The 17,717-nt window shown below is 50.1% G+C and overlaps 1 protein-coding gene across 1 annotated transcript; it reads left to right on the top strand.

Annotated features, from left to right (window-relative positions):
- The first annotated feature begins 8,066 nt into the window (after window positions 1-8,066).
- On the top strand, window positions 8,067-16,762 carry LOC148120077 (uncharacterized). The gene has a single exon (XM_087911888.1). It carries the CDS (start codon window positions 9,106-9,108, stop codon window positions 10,753-10,755), a length of 1,650 nt encoding a protein of 549 aa, XP_087768014.1. The 5' UTR covers window positions 8,067-9,105; the 3' UTR covers window positions 10,756-16,762.
- Window positions 16,763-17,717: the final 955 nt, after the last annotated feature.

The raw sequence follows: 17,717 nt of genomic DNA, 5'->3' as shown, positions 1-17,717 counted from the left end.
GGCTGAGTGTGATCTGATGGGGACAGTTGTGGTGGGAGAAGCCCCAGGCTAGGTGTGATCTGATGGGGACAGTTGTGGTGGGAGGAGCCCCAGGCTAAGTGTGATCTGATGGGGACAGTTGTGGTGGGAGGAGCCCCAGGTTAGGTGTGATCTGGTGGGGACAGTTGTAGTGGGAGGAGCCCCAGGCTAAGTGTGATCTGATGGGGACAGTTGTGGTGGGAGGAGCCCCAGGCTAGGTGTGATCTGGTGGGGACAGTTGTGGTGGGAGGAGCCCCAGGCTAGGTGTGATCTGATGGGGACAGTTGTGCCAGCTGACAGGCTGGACAACAGACAGAAGAGAAAAATTGAAAGAAAGAGGAAACAAGAATAGCATTGAAGGTGTTGCCCTTAGAGAGGAAAAGGTATCTCATCTCGGGGTGGGGGTGGGGGGAACTGGGATAGAGCAGTTTTAGGGAAGAAAATAATCGTTTCTGTTTGAGAAGGCATCCAAGAGAAGATTTCCAGTAGAGATTAGTGCATGGCAGTGGCCAGACCAGGACTGGTTCAAAGAGAATGAGTTGACTGGAGTTAAAATCAGAGAGAAGTTGGAGAATTGGTGCTATCTACAGCCTCAGACTGGATAAGTCAACCAAGAGTTGTGTAGACTGAGCAGAACCACAGCTAAAAGCCAGTGGGTTAGGGAAGAGCCAGGAGGTAGGGGTGTCCTAGACTGTCCCCAGGAGGGGTCCCCCTGGAGGGCACCAGGACTTATCCTGCTTCCACTCCAGTGTGTACAAACAGCCCTGCTCCTCGGGGAGTGTCCTCAAGGGGAGGACGGCTGAATGCAGAAGGACAACCTCATTAGAACGCAGCACCCCCATAACTGGTTACCCTATTAACAGGCTGAGGAGACTGGGTAGTCCACTGAGAGTTACAAACACCTTGGTCTTAAAGAAAGTCTAGTAGAGAAACTTCTGGAAGGAAGAGCAGTCACATCTAAGCTGTGTTTCCCTGCTGCAAGAGGAAATGAGGCCGACTCTTTGCAGACCCTTCTTCCCCGGGCCCTTTGTCAGCCCAGGACTGCATAGCCCGCTCCTGCCCTCTGCTGGCCGGATGGAGTGCTTGCCAACCTCTCGCCCACGGGAACTCACCCTGCCCAGTCCTCCTTCCTGTCAGACCTCCAACAGACCACTCTAAGTCTGCACACTCTGGAGATCGCTGCCTAACATCGAAACTGTCACAGAGGAATGCGCAGACCTCACCGGGGGTCGCACATCTCATTCTGGGTCAGCCAGGTGCCTCACACCAGATTCTACCATTTGTTGTGGAATGAAGAGGCTGTCGTCACAATTCCTCACTTCTCAGAGTCTCTGTAGTTCTCCGACACTGTGTGTGTGTGTGTGTGTGTGTGTGTGTGTGTGTGTGCGCGCGCGCGTGCGTGCACGCGCGCACACATGAGTGTGCATGTGTACATAGGGATGACTATGGAAAGTGCAAATGACAATCTTGGAAAGTTTTACCATGTAAGTCTGACTTTTTTCCAACACCCCTACTTACATTTAAGAGAAACATATGACTGCCTGGAGAGAAACTAGGGTTCTCTTTCTATACATGTACAGTGCTCTCTTCATCTCAGCACACACACACACACACACACACACACACGTGCAGTAGTGTACATATAGACGCCTCACCCATTAACACGTGTTTCTGTGCAGTGGTCTGGCCACCCACAGCACACACGCATGTGCAGCAGCCTCATCCCCTGAGACTTCTTTACACTTTCAGATCCCCAAGATTGACTCCGGTAAAGAGGGCAGACGCAGTACAGGATGAGGTGAGGGAGAAAATACCCCATTCGACATTTTGCGTAGAGTCTACTGTTTTAAGCCATCAGTGGTACTGATGGTTACTGTTAAGCTGTCTTAAGTATTGTGTTTAGGAAAAACAGCGCTGAATAAATGGGGTCTGGTATTTTCCACAGTGGGACATCCACTCGAGGTCTTAGGATATGTCGAGTGTGGATGAAGAAGGCTGACTGCACTTGTTCTTTTAATATGAGCAAGAAAACAGCCAAGCATTATATTGTGGACAACGATGCAAACCCTTCGTCTTCTGTGCTGTCAACGAAGCAAGAGATGTGAACCCTGACTCTCCGTGACCTCACTCTAAGGCTCGGCCCAGAGCTCTTTCTTTCTCTGTGTTTTGTCTCTCACTTCTCCCTGAACGTGGAAATGCGCTCTCACAGAAGAACGGAGAGCCTGGGAGATCTGTTCGCTCCCATCTACTCGGAAGAGCGGTGAATGCAGGCAAACGCTCCTGACTGTGTGCTGGGACTGCTCTTCATCTGCCACAGGATGAAGGGAAGAAGGCCTGTGAGCACGTGGGCTCTTTGCTATGAGCCCTTGGGGAAAGTGGGGTGCTGGAGGTGTGACCAGGAAGTCTGCAGCCAGAAGCTCCCTGCTAGCCAGCTGTTAGCAGATTTAGAGGACACTAAGACTGCACCACACCCGGGAATCAAGTCAGCCCTCTGAAGCTGAAGTCTGGAACAATAGGACTTTACTACTGGCTGGAAGAATGGGACCTGAGTCACAGCTCTGGCCCTAGAAGGAGGATGTCAACAGCCTAGAAGGTCATTCATGGGTAACGTTCTCAGCCTGGCTTCAGAAGCCCCAAATCTACTACTGAAGGAGAACTTCTGATTCAAAAAGAGATTCCAAGCTTATCTCTTGTAAGATACAATCCAAACAGGCCTGCTAAAAATACAGACAAAAGTCCCTCCGAAAATCATATAAAGACCACCTACACGGTAGCTGGCAGGGTGAGCCATTGTTCATTCTTGTGTCTCAAGAGTTCATCCTTTCCGAAGCTCAGCCTGTCTTACGCTACACACTCTGTGTCCCGCCTCAACTGTCTTAACAGAGCTAACAGGGAGCTGGAAGACAGGAAAGCCCAGGCTCAGAGTCAGTTGGCACTGTGACGAACCCAGCTCAGGCAGCTCAAGCAAGTCTTTGCCAAAAGGAAGGAGAAGACATGTAGTGCCTGCACTGCAGGACAGTATGCAAGCAGGGAACTAAGCTGGAGACTTAAACACACACACACACACACACACACACACACACACACACACACAGACCCACAGAGACATGGGGGCACGGGTCATCCTTGATACAAGAGTACCAAGAATGCCCACTTACGGTGCTCAGGGGCAGCTGCACGCTGCTCGGAGCAGAAGAAAACAAGTTGTTGACAAGAAATCCAGGGTCTGGTGGTCCGCAGTCCCCACAATGACACACTGTTATGACCTTAGCATGATACCTTCCAGTCTGTAAAAGGCTTCTAAGAACCTTGATAGAAGGACAATTCTCTTGAATATACGTTATATTTGCTTGCTTGGGGTGCTTGTTAGCTTGTTTTTAATATTTTTGTTTATCCTTTGACAATTCCATTCATGATATAATGTTTGATCATATTCACCCTCCATATCCCCCCCTTCCCCTCCTCTGTGTCTCCCTCATGATCCCCCTTTCTCCCCAAAATGCCAACTTTCATGTCTATTTTTGTTTTCACAACTCATTAAGTTAATAAGGACCACTTGCATGAGCAAGGCTGTGGAGTTATTTACTGAAGTTGGGGTAACTTGCCAGAGGCTACACCACTGAAGAAAAATGGTTCCCATTCCCCAGCAGTCATTGGCTGCCAACAGCACCTCGGCTAGATGTGGCGTCATGAGCCATCCTCCCATTCCTGCTGGATAATGGCCTCTGTGAGTCCATACAATGACCCTGCCCAGAAGACAGAATTTCCCGGCACTCCTCACCATACTCTGGCTCTTAGACTCCTCCCAGCACCAGCAGCCCTTACACAAAGCTCCCTGAGTCTTAAGAGGGAGATACAGATGTGCCATTTGGGCTTGACCGCTCGATGGTCACTTTCTCTCAGCCCTTTGTCCAGATCTACGGACACACACACAAGCATTCGGGAGTCAGCATGATAGCATGTCCAACTAGTGAAGTGCCCATTCTGCACCCCAAGCCCCTGCCACCCTTTGGCCTCCCAAGACTCCAGTGGAGTAGCCTCAGATCCAGTGAAAAAGCAGTATCCCAGGCAGCCATAATGCTATTGCAGCCGTAGAGAGCCTTTCCTGACAGGTTGGTGCTGTAGCTCCCAGGGTTCACATCAGTGACTTGCCTTCACTTAGTGGCCTGCTTATCACCCTCTGGCTCTGTGAAAGCTAGCCAGCAGGGAAGACGCTTCCAGCTCAGTTCTACGCGGATTTTTCTATGTCCTGTCTTCAGAACCTGGCTCACCAAATGGCTTTTGAATTCATCTCAGTCCCCTGCATTTGTTGGGATTAGCCTGTACCATGTTACTGTAAAATTCCTTGTGCCGTTTTGCAATTGCACTGTTGCCATTCTCACTGTGACCACTGAGTCAGGGAAAGCTGTGTGCAGGCTGGTCCTGGTGGACGGGGTCCCCAGTCAGCAGCTAACGTGCGGGCATGCTGGTGTACCCACAACTTAGGAAACAGAAAGTGCTGGCCATCAAAGTGGCATTGAGAAACCATGACCAGCGTCCTCACAGTTCTTTTTATCTCGGTGCAGAAGATTCCCTGGACCCTGTTATCTGACAGCATCCTCCTTACAGCAGCAGTCCGCAGCCTCCGTGTTGCTGATACGGTGTCAAAGCTAATGAAATAGTAGAACAAAACTGTTTGTACTGGACAGTGTTTAACACTAAAGACAAAAATCACCCTTAGAGCTAAGGGTATGTTCCTTAACATGTGTTTTTATTAAATTCCCGTTTCAAATAAATGGGTCTTTAGCAAACATATTTTCTGTCAACAGGGTCATTTGCATTTAATTTCTGTTTATAGTAGATGTCCCTCTGCTTGGAAGTATTTCTTAGCACAATTCTTTGAACACAGTTTAAAGTACGGCAAAGGATCGGGGTGATGCTCTAAGTCCTTTCTCAGGACATTGCTGTGGCCACAAATGCAGCTCCAGCGTGCAGGCGAGTGGCTTGCAAAGACTAAGCTGCCGCTGGCACCATTTCAGAACTACACTGGTGGCCTAATTTGGCCACATTTTTAACTATTTTAAGGCAAATCAAGAATCCACATTTTCAAAGTGAGTATTTTAGACTGATACAAATATTGTTTTGAAAAGGAATTTTAAAAACTGCTGTGGCTACACTATGCAGTCTTTGCCTGTTATTTGGTATAGACAGGGTTGATGGTTCACTTCTGAAATCCCAGCAACTGGGAAGCTAAGGCAGGAGGATTGCTGTGAGTTCAATGCCAGCATAGATTACAAACTGAGATTCTGTCTCAAAACAACAAGTGAGACAGACACCTGGTGGTTTCTTTCAGTCTGCGATGTCCTAAGTGTCCCAAAGGGCTACTCCTCACCCCAACTTTATACCCTAGCCATGTATGAAAAGGCTTTCTCCCCACATTGCTGAGTCACTGAAGGAATCAAGTCATTCCACAGAATAAGGAGTCAAAGCAGGGTGCTGGTCGGTCTGCATTCAGGCTTACCTAGGCCTGTATTTATGTCCACATCAGCAGTGATGAGAGAAAGGGGAACCAGACAAACGGCTCGGTGCCTGTTCTCTCACAGAGGACCCGGGTTGGTCCCCAGCACCTACAGCTCACAGCCTCTGACACACCAGCATGAGAGCTTCCAGACAGCCTTCTGACCTCAAGGGACATCAGCCACACAACACACATATGTCAAACACATATGAGGCAAGCATTCATATACAAAAACGTACGTACATCTATTTTTAAAATTTAGGAAGACTAGGAAAAGCAGTCCAGCAAGCTGGAGGAGCTGACTGCCTGTTCTCCAGTGTAAGTCTGGTCACGGGGACCCATGTGAAGGAGAGAAAGAACCAGCTCTCATAGCTGACACACACACATACACACATATACACATACACATATACACACACACCACACCACACACACATACACAAACACCACACACACATATACACACACCACACACGCATACACACACACCACACACATACACACACCACACACACACATACACACACATACACCACACCACACACACCGTGCAAACACACCACATACACACACACCACACACACACTGTGCACAAACACCACACACACCACACGCACACATACACACACACACCACACACACATACAAACACACCACATACACCACACACACACCACACATACCACACCACACACACACATACACCACAAACATACACACACCACACACACATACACACACCACACACACATATACACACATATACACATACCACACACACACCTACACACATCACACACACCACACACACACCACACACACATACACACATCACACACACCACACACACACCACACACACATACACACACCACACACATACACATACCACATATCACACACACACCACACACATACACACACACCACACACACCACAAACATACACACACACCACAAACATACACACACCACACACATACACCACACACATACACACACCACACACACACACACCACACACATACATACACACCACACCACACACCACACATATACACACCACACACACATACATACCATACATACCACATACCACACACCACGCACATACACACAAACCACACACACACACACAAGTTTTTTTTTAAATTTAAAGAATAGAGAAAGATAGTAAAGGTTTATGTCGACTAATTTTGTTAGAAGATGGTATGACCTCTCCTCAAGCATCTGATTTAATTTTGTCTCACCTGGAATATAGACCAGGGATTTTTCATGCTTCTAATTTCAGAACTTAAGAGAGTGGGAGAATGGCAGATTGTGGTGGTGATGGTGGTGGTTGTCGTGGTGGTGGTGATCGTGGTGGTAGTCGTGGTGGTGGTGGTAGTCGTGATGGTTGTGGTGGTGGTGGTGGTGGTGATCGTGGTGATAGTCGTGGTGGTGGTGGTCGTGATGGTGGTGGTGGTGGTGATGGTGGTCGTGGTGGTGGTGATGGTGGTCGTGGTGGTGGTGATAGTGGTCGTGGTGGTGGTGGTGGTGGTGATGGTGGTAGTGGTCGTGGTGGTGGTGATGGTGGTCGTGGTGGTGGTGATGGTGGTGGTGGTGGTGGTGATGGTGGTGAAGGTGGTGATGTTGATGGTGGTGGTGATGGTGGTGATGGTGATGGTGGTGATGGTGGTGGTGATGGTGGTGGTGGTGATGGTGGTGATGGTGGTGGTGATGGTGGTGGTGGTGGCAGTGGTAGTAATGGTGGTGGTGATGGTGGTGGTGGTGGTGATAATGGTGATGGTGATGGTGGTGGTGATGGTGGTGGTGGTGTTGGTGGTGGTGGCGGTGGTGGGTGTGAAAGTGAGGTTGGCTGTGGGGGAGATGATGGTGTATTGAGACAGGGTCTCACTCACCCTCAGCCTGTTTCTCCTAGTTTTCTCACGTTTCTTCATTTTCTAGACAGCATTCTCAGCTAGGTCACTTCCAGTTTTCCATAAAGACACTGATAGATCCTTCCAGCCAGTTTGTGCAGGACTGATGTCAGGTCATCAGGCTTGAAGTTCAGTATCTCACCAGCCTGGTAAAGAATAATTGTCCTCAGACATCTCTCTGCTACCGTGACTGTTTGGTCTCCATGCCAGAGTCTGTTCCCTGGGGGAGCCGTGGGGGACTTATCCACCACTCGGCTCTCCCTCGAGGACACAGATGCACTTCTGAAGAAGCTCCCATGTGACCATCCCTGTCTTCCTAAGATGTCCCTGGTCACACGGTGGAGAGAGGCAAGGGCGCTCGCTCTGCCCCACTAACTCCACCGACACTCAGCATCCACTGCAGTTGGAGAGAACACTGGGGTTCACAGGTAGAGAAGGCCACGTTGGAAGGAACCATCTGTACATTCCTGGGGGAGGAGGGGTGGGGCCCTGTCTTCCTTTCTCTCGTCCTGGTACACAGACGTCTTACAGAGTCCCCACACAGACCAGACTGTAAGCCCTGATGGTAGCATGGTCAGGCAAGTGATTCCCTTGGACAAAGGCTGCACAGAGGACCGTTTCACATGTAATGAAAAGGAAAAAGAGAAATATACCACCCTTTGATGCTGGAATGCAGGGCCTTAGAGATAAACAATTCAGGCCCCTTGCTGTAAGGGAGGGGAAGGGAGCCTTTTGTCCTGTGACGGGATGTGAGTCAGGATGTTTACAGTCCACCATCAGGTCTCCAGCTAGGAAGGCAGGAAGAGATAAGAAAAACAGGTAGCACAACCCCCTCCTTGGTATCCAGGTGGGTCTGGACAACCCCCTCCTTGGTATTTAGATGAAAGGTCAAGAATGTGCCACTCAGCTTAGCCTTATTTAAACTGACCAATGAAATGAGTCCCCATAACCACGCTTTTTTGCTTCTGTACCCGCGCTTTTGCTCTCCTATAAGAACCCCTCACCCCCAACCTGGGGGCGCGCAAATCTTCCGAGAGACCTTGCCGCCCCAGGTACCTGTGTATTCAAATAAACCTCTTGCAGTTTGCATCCGTAAGTGTGGCTTCGTCGGGTTTGTGGGTTTGGGGCCTCTCTCGCTAGGAAGACATCCTTCGGGGGTCTTTCATTTTGGTGCGTTGGCCGGGAAGTCTGAGGCCCCCACCCAGGAACCATCGACCACCTTCGGGAGGTAAGCTGGCCAGCATTCTGTATGTCCTATGAATGTCTCACGTCTTTTGTGTTTGAATGTTGCGCTGCGAATTTGAACTCTGTTTGATTCAGCTGGGTCGATCTGTATCTGTATCTGGCGGGTCTCGGAAGGGACCGACGGGTCCGAACTTTCCCCCCCCGCAACCCTGGAAGACGTTCCGAGGGTGTCTGGTCTGTCTGGAGCCCGATTTTTCGGGGCTCATCTGTCAGAACCCGCGACCAGAGCCGGACTTTTTGGGTCGCCCCCCTGGTCCGAGGGTCACGTGGTTCTTCTGGGAGGTCAATCGTCCGGACCTTTTCTGAAGCCTCCGTCTGAATTTTTGCTTTCGGGGTTTCGCCGAAGCCGCGCAGCGCGTCTGATTGTCAGTCTGTTTGTCTTATTGTTCATTTTTGTGGTCTGTCTGTTCATTTATTGGAATACTAACATGGGACAGTCGCTAACCACTCCCTTAAGCCTTACTCTAGACCACTGGTCGGACGTCTCTAACCGAGCGAGCAATCGGTCGTTTGAGGTCAAGAAGAAAAAATGGCGGACTGTCTGTTCCTCGGAATGGCCCGCATTCAACCTGGGCTGGCCGCGGGATGGCACCTTTGACAAAAACATTATCTTGCAGGTTAAAGAACGGGTCTTCGATAAAGGACCCCATGGACGTCCTGACCAGGTCGCTTATATCGACACCTGGGAAAGTTTGGCTTATGATCCACCCCCCTGGGTGGCTCCTTTTATTTCTCCAGACAAACCCCAACCTTCCCTAAGCCTCATTCCCTCGGCCCCGAATCCTCCTTTGCCCTCCCCTCCTTTGCCTTCCCTACCTAAACCCCTTACTCCTACGGCCTCCTCTCTTTATCCTACACTGACGAAGAAGGGGGCCCTCAAGCCGTCTGTCCTCCCCCCTGACCCAAATGCCCCTCTCGTAGACCTCCTATCCGACGAAGATCCTCCTCCCTATAATCCCCAGGAGGAGCCCGGAGATCGTGAAGCCGACCCTATGGCGCCCTCGTCACAGAACTCCCTGCCTGTTGCCTCTCCCGTCGCAAGCAGGCTCCGGGGAAAGCGTGAACCATCTCCCCCAGACTCAACTTCCCGAGCATTTCCCTTGCGACAGGGAAATGACGGCCAACTTCAATACTGGCCCTTTTCTGCCTCTGATTTATATAATTGGAAACAACACAATCCCCCTTTTTCTAAAGACCCCATAGTATTAACTAACCTAATAGAATCTATTCTGACCACCCACCAGCCAACCTGGGACGACTGTCAACAGCTTTTACAGGCTCTCCTCACTTCTGAGGAGAAACAAAGAGTCCTCGTAGAGGCACGGAAGCAGGTCCTAGGAGATGATGGAAGGCCAACCCAGCTGCCCAATGAAATCGATGCCGCCTTCCCTCTCACCAGGCCTGACTGGGATCACACTACGGTTGCAGGTAGGACGCACCTACGCCTTTACCGCCAGTTGCTCATAGCGGGTCTCCGAGGGGCTGGTCGCCGCCCCACCAATTTGGCACAGGTAAAGCAGACAATCCAAGGGGCAGATGAGTCTCCAGCAGCATTTTTGGAAAGACTTAAGGAAGCATATCGTATGTATACGCCTTATGATCCTGAGGACCCAGGGCAGGCTACTGGTATGTCGATGTCTTTTATTTGCCAGTCTGCACCCGACATTAGGAACAAGTTACAGAGGTTGGAAAATTTGCAGGGATATACACTGCAAGATCTGCTTAAGGAAGCCGAGAAAATCTTTAATAAGAGGGAGACTCAAGAGGAAAGGGAGGACCGTATCCGTAGAGAAAAAGAAGAAAGGGAGGACAGACTAAGAAGGGAGGCAGAGGAGAAGGAGGATGCTAGAGACAGAAAGAGAAATAGAGAACTGAGTCGTCTCTTGGCCGCCGTAGTTCAGGGACAGGACAGCCGAAAGGGAGACAGGATGGGAGAACGGAGAGGCCCTCGCGTGGAACGCGACCAATGCGCCTACTGCAAGGAAAAAGGGCATTGGGTAAAGGATTGCCCTAAGAAGACCCGCAGACCCAGAGGCCCCAAACCACAAGCCTCACTCCTAGCCCTAGATGAAGACTAGGGAAGTCGGGGCCAGGAGCCCCCCCCTGAGCCCAGGATAACACTCGATGTCGGGGGGCAGCCAGTTACCTTCCTAGTGGATACAGGTGCTCAGCATTCAGTTCTTACCCGGTCACCAGGCCCGCTCAGTGAACGAACTGCTTGGGTACAAGGGGCCACAGGCGGAAGAAGATATCGATGGACCACCGAACGGAAGGTACAACTAGCAACTGGTAAAGTAACTCACTCCTTCCTACACGTACCAGACTGCCCCTATCCCTTACTAGGGCGAGACTTACTCACCAAACTGAAAGCCCAAATTCACTTTGAGGGGGCAGGGGCTCGAGTGTCGGGTCCAAATGGAAACCCCCTCCAAGTCTTGACCTTACAATTGGAAGACGAATACCGACTATATGAGCAGGACTCTAAGACACAAGGATCCAGAGACTTGGACATATGGCTTACAGAGTACCCACTGGCATGGGCCGAGACTGGGGGTATGGGGCTAGCCCTACAGCAGCCCCCTTTGATCGTAGACCTGAAGGCCACAGCCACCCCAGTCTCAGTCAAACAATACCCCATGTCGAATGAGGCCTACCAGGGGATAAGACCTCATATAAAGAGACTATTAGAACAAGGTATTCTGATTCCCTGTCGGTCACCTTGGAATACCCCCCTCCTCCCAGTAAAGAAACCAGGGACAGAGGATTATCGACCAGTACAGGACCTCAGGGAAGTTAATAAGAGGGTTGAAGACATACACCCGACCGTCCCCAATCCATACAATTTACTAAGCACCCTGCCACCATCTCACACCTGGTATACAGTGCTAGACTTGAAGGATGCCTTCTTCTGTCTCAGATTAAGCCCCAAAAGCCAACCCCTTTTCGCCTTCGAATGGAAGGACCCCGAATTGGGAATTTCAGGCCAACTGACTTGGACCCGACTCCCACAAGGTTTTAAGAATAGTCCCACGCTCTTTGACGAGGCCTTGCACCGGGACCTTGCGGACTTCAGAGTTCAACACCCATCATTGATCCTACTCCAGTACGTGGACGACCTTCTACTGGCAGCCTCCACAGAACGTGACTGTCGACAAGGTACGGGGGCCCTATTGCAAACTCTGGGACGGCTGGGCTATCGAGCATCTGCCAAAAAGGCCCAGATATGCCAGACTGAGGTGACCTATTTGGGATATAAATTAAAAGAAGGGCAGCGTTGGCTTACAGCCTCACGCAAGGAAACTGTATCCCGTATACCTGCACCTCGAGACCATCGCCAGCTGAGGGAATTCCTGGGGACTGCCGGGTTCTGCCGCTTATGGATACCAGGCTTCGCAGAAATGGCAGCTCCTCTCTACCCCCTCACAAAGCAGGGGGTACCATTCGGATGGACAGATAAACAACAAAAGGCTTTTGAGGACATCAAACGCGCCCTCCTGTCCTCTCCAGCACTGAGCCTGCCTGACGTCACTAAACCATTCGAACTGTTCGTTGATGAAAAACAAGGTTATGCCAAGGGGGTTTTGACCCAAAGGCTTGGGCCATGGAAACGCCCTGTCGCGTACTTATCAAAGAAATTAGACCCAGTAGCCTCAGGCTGGCCCCCTTGTCTACGGATGGTGGCAGCCATTGCCGTCCTTATTAAGGATGCTGGCAAACTGACTTTGGGACAGCCCTTGACCATTTTGGCACCCCATGCCGTCGAGGCCTTGATTAGGCAGCCCCCTGACCGGTGGCTCTCCAACGCCCGCATGACCCACTACCAATCCTTGCTGTTGGATACGGACCGAGTCCAGTTCGGACCTGTAGTCGCCCTTAATCCGGCGACCTTGCTACCCACACCGGAAGGACCAGACCAGCATGACTGCCTTCAGATCCTCGCGGAAATGCATGGAACCCGGATGGACTTGACTGATCAGCCCCTCCCAGATGCGGACCACACCTGGTACACCGATGGGAGCAGTTATCTACTGAATGGAGAACGCAGGGCGGGAGCTGCAGTTACCACGGAGACCCAGGTAATCTGGGCCAGTGCCTTACCCAGCGGCACCTCGGCCCAACGAGCTGAACTCATCGCTCTGACTCAAGCCCTTAGGTTGGGAGAAGGTAAGAAGCTGAATGTTTATACTGATAGCCGGTATGCTTTCGCCACCGCACACATACATGGAGAAATATACCGGAGACGAGGGCTCTTAACCTCAAAAGGCAAGGAAATTAAAAATAAAGCAGAGATCCTTGCTCTATTAGAGGCCTTATTCCTCCCCAAGAGACTGAGCATTATGCATTGTCCCGGACACCAAAAAGGAGATCACGCCGAGGCCAGAGGAAATCGGCGGGCGGATGAAGCGGCCCGAGAGGCTGCTTTGGGACCACAAATTCTCCCCCTAATATCCGAGCCCGTCCAATCCACAATAGACTGGGCCTATGATAAAGAGGACATAAACCTACTCCAAAAATTGGGGGCAGAATATAACCCAGCGAATAGACGCTGGATTTATCGGGGAAAAATAGCAGTGCCCATAAAAATAACCCAGGAACTTATAGACTACTTACATAAGTTGACCCATTTGGGTACGAAGAAAATGAAAACCCTCCTAGACAGAATGGAAACTGGACAATACCTCTTGAACAGGGACAGGGCACTCCAACGGGCAACAGACAATTGCAGGGCCTGTGCCCAAATCAATGCAGGTCACTCGAAAGCCCTCCAAGGGGTACGCCTCAGAGGACATCGACCCGGTGTCCACTGGGAAATAGACTTTACTGAAGTTAAACCTGGCTTATATGGGTACAAGTACCTGCTGGTTTTTATAGACACCTTTTCAGGATGGGTAGAGGCCTATCCCACCAAACATGAAACGGCTAAGATGGTTGCCAAAAAGCTATTAGAAGAAATTTTTCCCCGATATGGTATGCCAAAGGTATTGGGATCTGATAACGGGCCAGCCTTCGTCTCCCAGGTAAGTCAGTTGGTGGCCAAGTTACTGGGGATTGATTGGAGATTACATTGTGCTTATAGACCCCAGAGTTCAGGACAAGTAGAACGTATGAATAGAACTATTAAGGAGACTTTGTCTAAATTAACGCTCGCTACTGGCTTAAAGGATTGGGTGTTGCTCCTGCCCCTGGCCCTATATCGGGCCAGGAACACCCCCGGGCCACATGGCCTTACCCCTTTTGAAATATTATATGGGGCACCGCCTCCAGCCATACATTTCTTTGACACGGACATTGCAGACTATGCTAACTCCCCTTCTCTACAAGCCCACTTGCAGGCCCTGCAGCTGGTACAACAAGAGGTCTGGAAACCCCTAGCAGCCGCCTACAAAGACAACCTTAACCAGCCAGTGGCACCTCATCCGTACCAGATCGGGGACACTGTTTGGGTCCGTAGACATCAAACTAAGAACCTGGAACCGCGCTGGAAGGGACCATACACTGTTCTCCTGACCACCCCAACGGCGCTCAAGGTGGACGGAATTGCTGCCTGGATCCACGCCTCACACGTGAAAGCCGCCAGCTCAGAACAACAGACAGCCAGCCAAAAGGAAGGATGGAAGATCCAACGCTCCCAAAACCCCTTAAAGATAAGACTGGTTCGAAAATGATATTATGGGCAGTAGTCTTTCCCATGTTGATCTTGGGATCCATGGGGGCTCCTAATGGAAGCCCCCACGCAGTTTATTCCTTAACTTGGCAGATTATTTCCCAGACTGGGGAGGTAGTCTGGAAGACGACTGGCCAACATGCCCTCAATACCTGGTGGCCTCCCCTCACCCCGGATTTTTGTCAGCTAGCTGCGGGACTAGACTCTTGGGACATAGCCACCACCGACTATAATCAATTAACGAGAAACATGCAGCCAACGGGGGGAGGATCTGTAGGCTGCTCCAACCCCGGGCGAAGATGTCGATTAGCAGAGGCCAGCTTTTATGTCTGCCCCCGGGATGGCCGAGATCGAGCTACGGCTTACAAATGTGGGGGATATAATGAAATGTTCTGTGCGGCTTGGGGATGTGAAACGACTGGGGATGCCTACTGGAAACCCCATTCCAGCTGGGATAAGATCAGGGTGACCCGCGGCTGGAAGAGAGAGATATGGGATGAGGAGTATTTTACAGAGTATTGTCAGCTCTCCAAATGTGGAACTAATGGAAAATGTTTGCCCCTCAATATCACCTTCACTGAACAAGGTAGAAAGGCCACTGAATGGCAACAAGGGTATACTTGGGGGCTCAGATGGTACTTGGACTCGACAGACAGAGGGTTGACTTTCAAAATACAGCTCAAAGCTGAGGCCATAGTTTCCCGGGCGATAGGACCCAACCAGGTCCTGGCAAATCAGAGACCCCCATTTTTACCCAAAGCGCCAGCTACCCCTGGACTGACTAGCCTTACTACCGCTCCCGCCACCACCCTTGCCCCCCTAGCGGCCGCAATAGAGCCGGAGGGAGGAACAGGAGATCGTCTTTTGAACCTCATTAGGGGGGCGTACCAGGCCTTGAATCACTCGGACCCAGATCGGGCCCACGATTGCTGGCTCTGCCTTAACCCAAGTCCCCCATATTATGAGGGGATAGCTCTCAGGGGCAACTATAGCAATGTCACCTCGCCACCCCCCATCTGCCAGAGCATGAACCATCATCTAACCCTCACCCAGGTGACAGGTACTGGAGTTTGCATAGGAGCTGCGTCTGGCCAGCCCTTTTGCATCTCAACCGCGCCCGTTATCAAGGGAAACTATTATCTAGTCCCACCAAATGGGACCCTCTGGGCCTGTAGTACCGGCCTAACCCCCTGTGTTTCGGCAATGGTATTCAACCAAACGCATGAATATTGTGTCTTGGTACAAATTTGGCCGCGCATCACGTACCACTCAGATGAGGCGGTCCTCCAATATTATGAATACCTTCCCCGGAGGGAAAGACGGGAAGCTATTACCCTGACCCTGGCCATACTCCTAGGGGTGGGGGGTGTTGCTGCAGGGGTAGGTACGGGGGCCGCCGCTCTAGTGCGCACGGACCAATATATGCTTTTACATCAAGCTATGAATGAGGACCTGAGGGCTCTTGAGAAGTCGGTTAGAACCCTGACGGAATCAGTAGCTTCCCTGTCAGAGGTGGTACTACAAAATAGAAGAGGACTAGATCTGCTCTTTCTAAAGGAGGGAGGCCTTTGTGCGGCTTTAAAGGAAGAATGTTGTTTTTATACTGATAAAACCTGTGTAGTGACTGAAACTCTAGATAAACTAAAGGAAAGGCTAGATAAACGTAAAAAAGAGTTTGAAGCCCAGCAGACATGGTACGAAGGGCTTTGGAACCGATCTCCATGGCTCACCACCCTAATTTCTTCCTTATTGGGACCCATAATTCTTTTAATGTTAATTCTTACGTTCGGCCCTTACATTTTAAATCGGTTGATTCAATTTGTTAAGGATAGACTTTCGGTTGTTCAAGCCCTGGTCTTAACTAGTCAATACCAAAGAGTAAACCAAAGAGAAACAGAGATCCTATAAACACTTGCATAACAGGTTCTTTTTCAAAAAAAAAAAAAAAAAAATGGGGAAATGAAAAGGAAAAAGAGAAATATACCACCCTTTGATGCTGGAATGCAGGGCCTTAGAGATAAACAATTCAGGCCCCTTGCTGTAAGGGAGGGGAAGGGAGCCTTTTGTCCTGTGACGGGATGTGAGTCAGGATGTTTACAGTCCACCATCAGGTCTCCAGCTAGGAAGGCAGGAAGAGATAAGAAAAACAGGTAGCACAACCCCCTCCTTGGTATCCAGGTGGGTCTGGACAACCCCCTCCTTGGTATTTAGATGAAAGGTCAAGAATGTGCCACTCAGCTTAGCCTTATTTAAACTGACCAATGAAATGAGTCCCCATAACCACGCTTTTTTGCTTCTGTACCCGCGCTTTTGCTCTCCTATAAGAACCCCTCACCCCCAACCTGGGGGCGCGCAAATCTTCCGAGAGACCTTGCCGCCCCAGGTACCTGTGTATTCAAATAAACCTCTTGCAGTTTGCATCCGTAAGTGTGGCTTCGTCGGGTTTGTGGGTTTGGGGCCTCTCTCGCTAGGAAGACATCCTTCGGGGGTCTTTCAGTAATAGTGACACTGGAGCCCGTGATAGGATCTCAGTTTTATGAATAGGATTATAGGGGTAAAAAGATTTGGGGTTTAGTTCAAATCTTTGATTTTTCTGGTTGTAGAATCTTGACTTATCCTTAGGTTTAGCACGCTTTTTCTTTTGGGCCACCAACCAGCTCCCAAATCATGACACAGACTTATTAGTTTTGAATGCTCAGCCCAGCTTAGGCACGTTTCTGACCAGCTCTCTTAACTTAAGTTAACCTGTTTCTCATCTACTGTCACCTTAGGCTTCTTACCTTTTCCTGCTTCCTTGCTGTTTCTGTGTCTGTTATGTGTGTATATATACACACATATATACACACACACGCACACACACACACATACACACATATACACATATACACACACACATACACATATACACACACACATACACATATACACACGCAACACATACACACACATACACAAACATACACATATACACACACATACACACATACACACATATACACACACACATACACACACACAGTGATTTTTGGAGTAAAAGCTCTTTATCACCAGGGTTAGTGGACTGGTCCAGAGCTGGAGAGGCCGTGTAGCAACGAACGTCATTTCATAGCTCTTCTCGAGGGCAGGAAAGTTTGCTCAGCTTTCAAACTTCTCTGAACTAACACATAGTTCAGGGCAAACTCCGATGTCCCTGACCGTCAATGTAATGGTGTCAGAAACCTCCGAACCAGGGACTTTGGGAAGTAATTAGTCATGAAAGTGGATCTTGCTCTTTCTACCAAGGGTGGGTATAGCAAGAAGGTGCAGCTCTCTGCAGTATCAGGGCCTCATCAGAACCTAAGCTGGTATCAGTTATAGGCTCTGCATATTGAGGTT

This window comes from Myodes glareolus, chromosome 12 (genome assembly GCF_982192425.1).
Source record: "Myodes glareolus chromosome 12, mMyoGla1.1, whole genome shotgun sequence".
NCBI lineage: Eukaryota > Metazoa > Chordata > Mammalia > Rodentia > Cricetidae > Myodes > Myodes glareolus.
The sequence above is the reverse complement of the archived record's forward strand: the minus strand, read 5'-3'. Positions and strand labels throughout refer to the sequence as shown.

Coding starts and splice junctions, on each gene's coding strand:
- LOC148120077 (XM_087911888.1), top strand. CDS start 9,106: ATGGGACAGTCGCTAACCACTCCCTTAAGCCTTACTCTAGACCACTGG.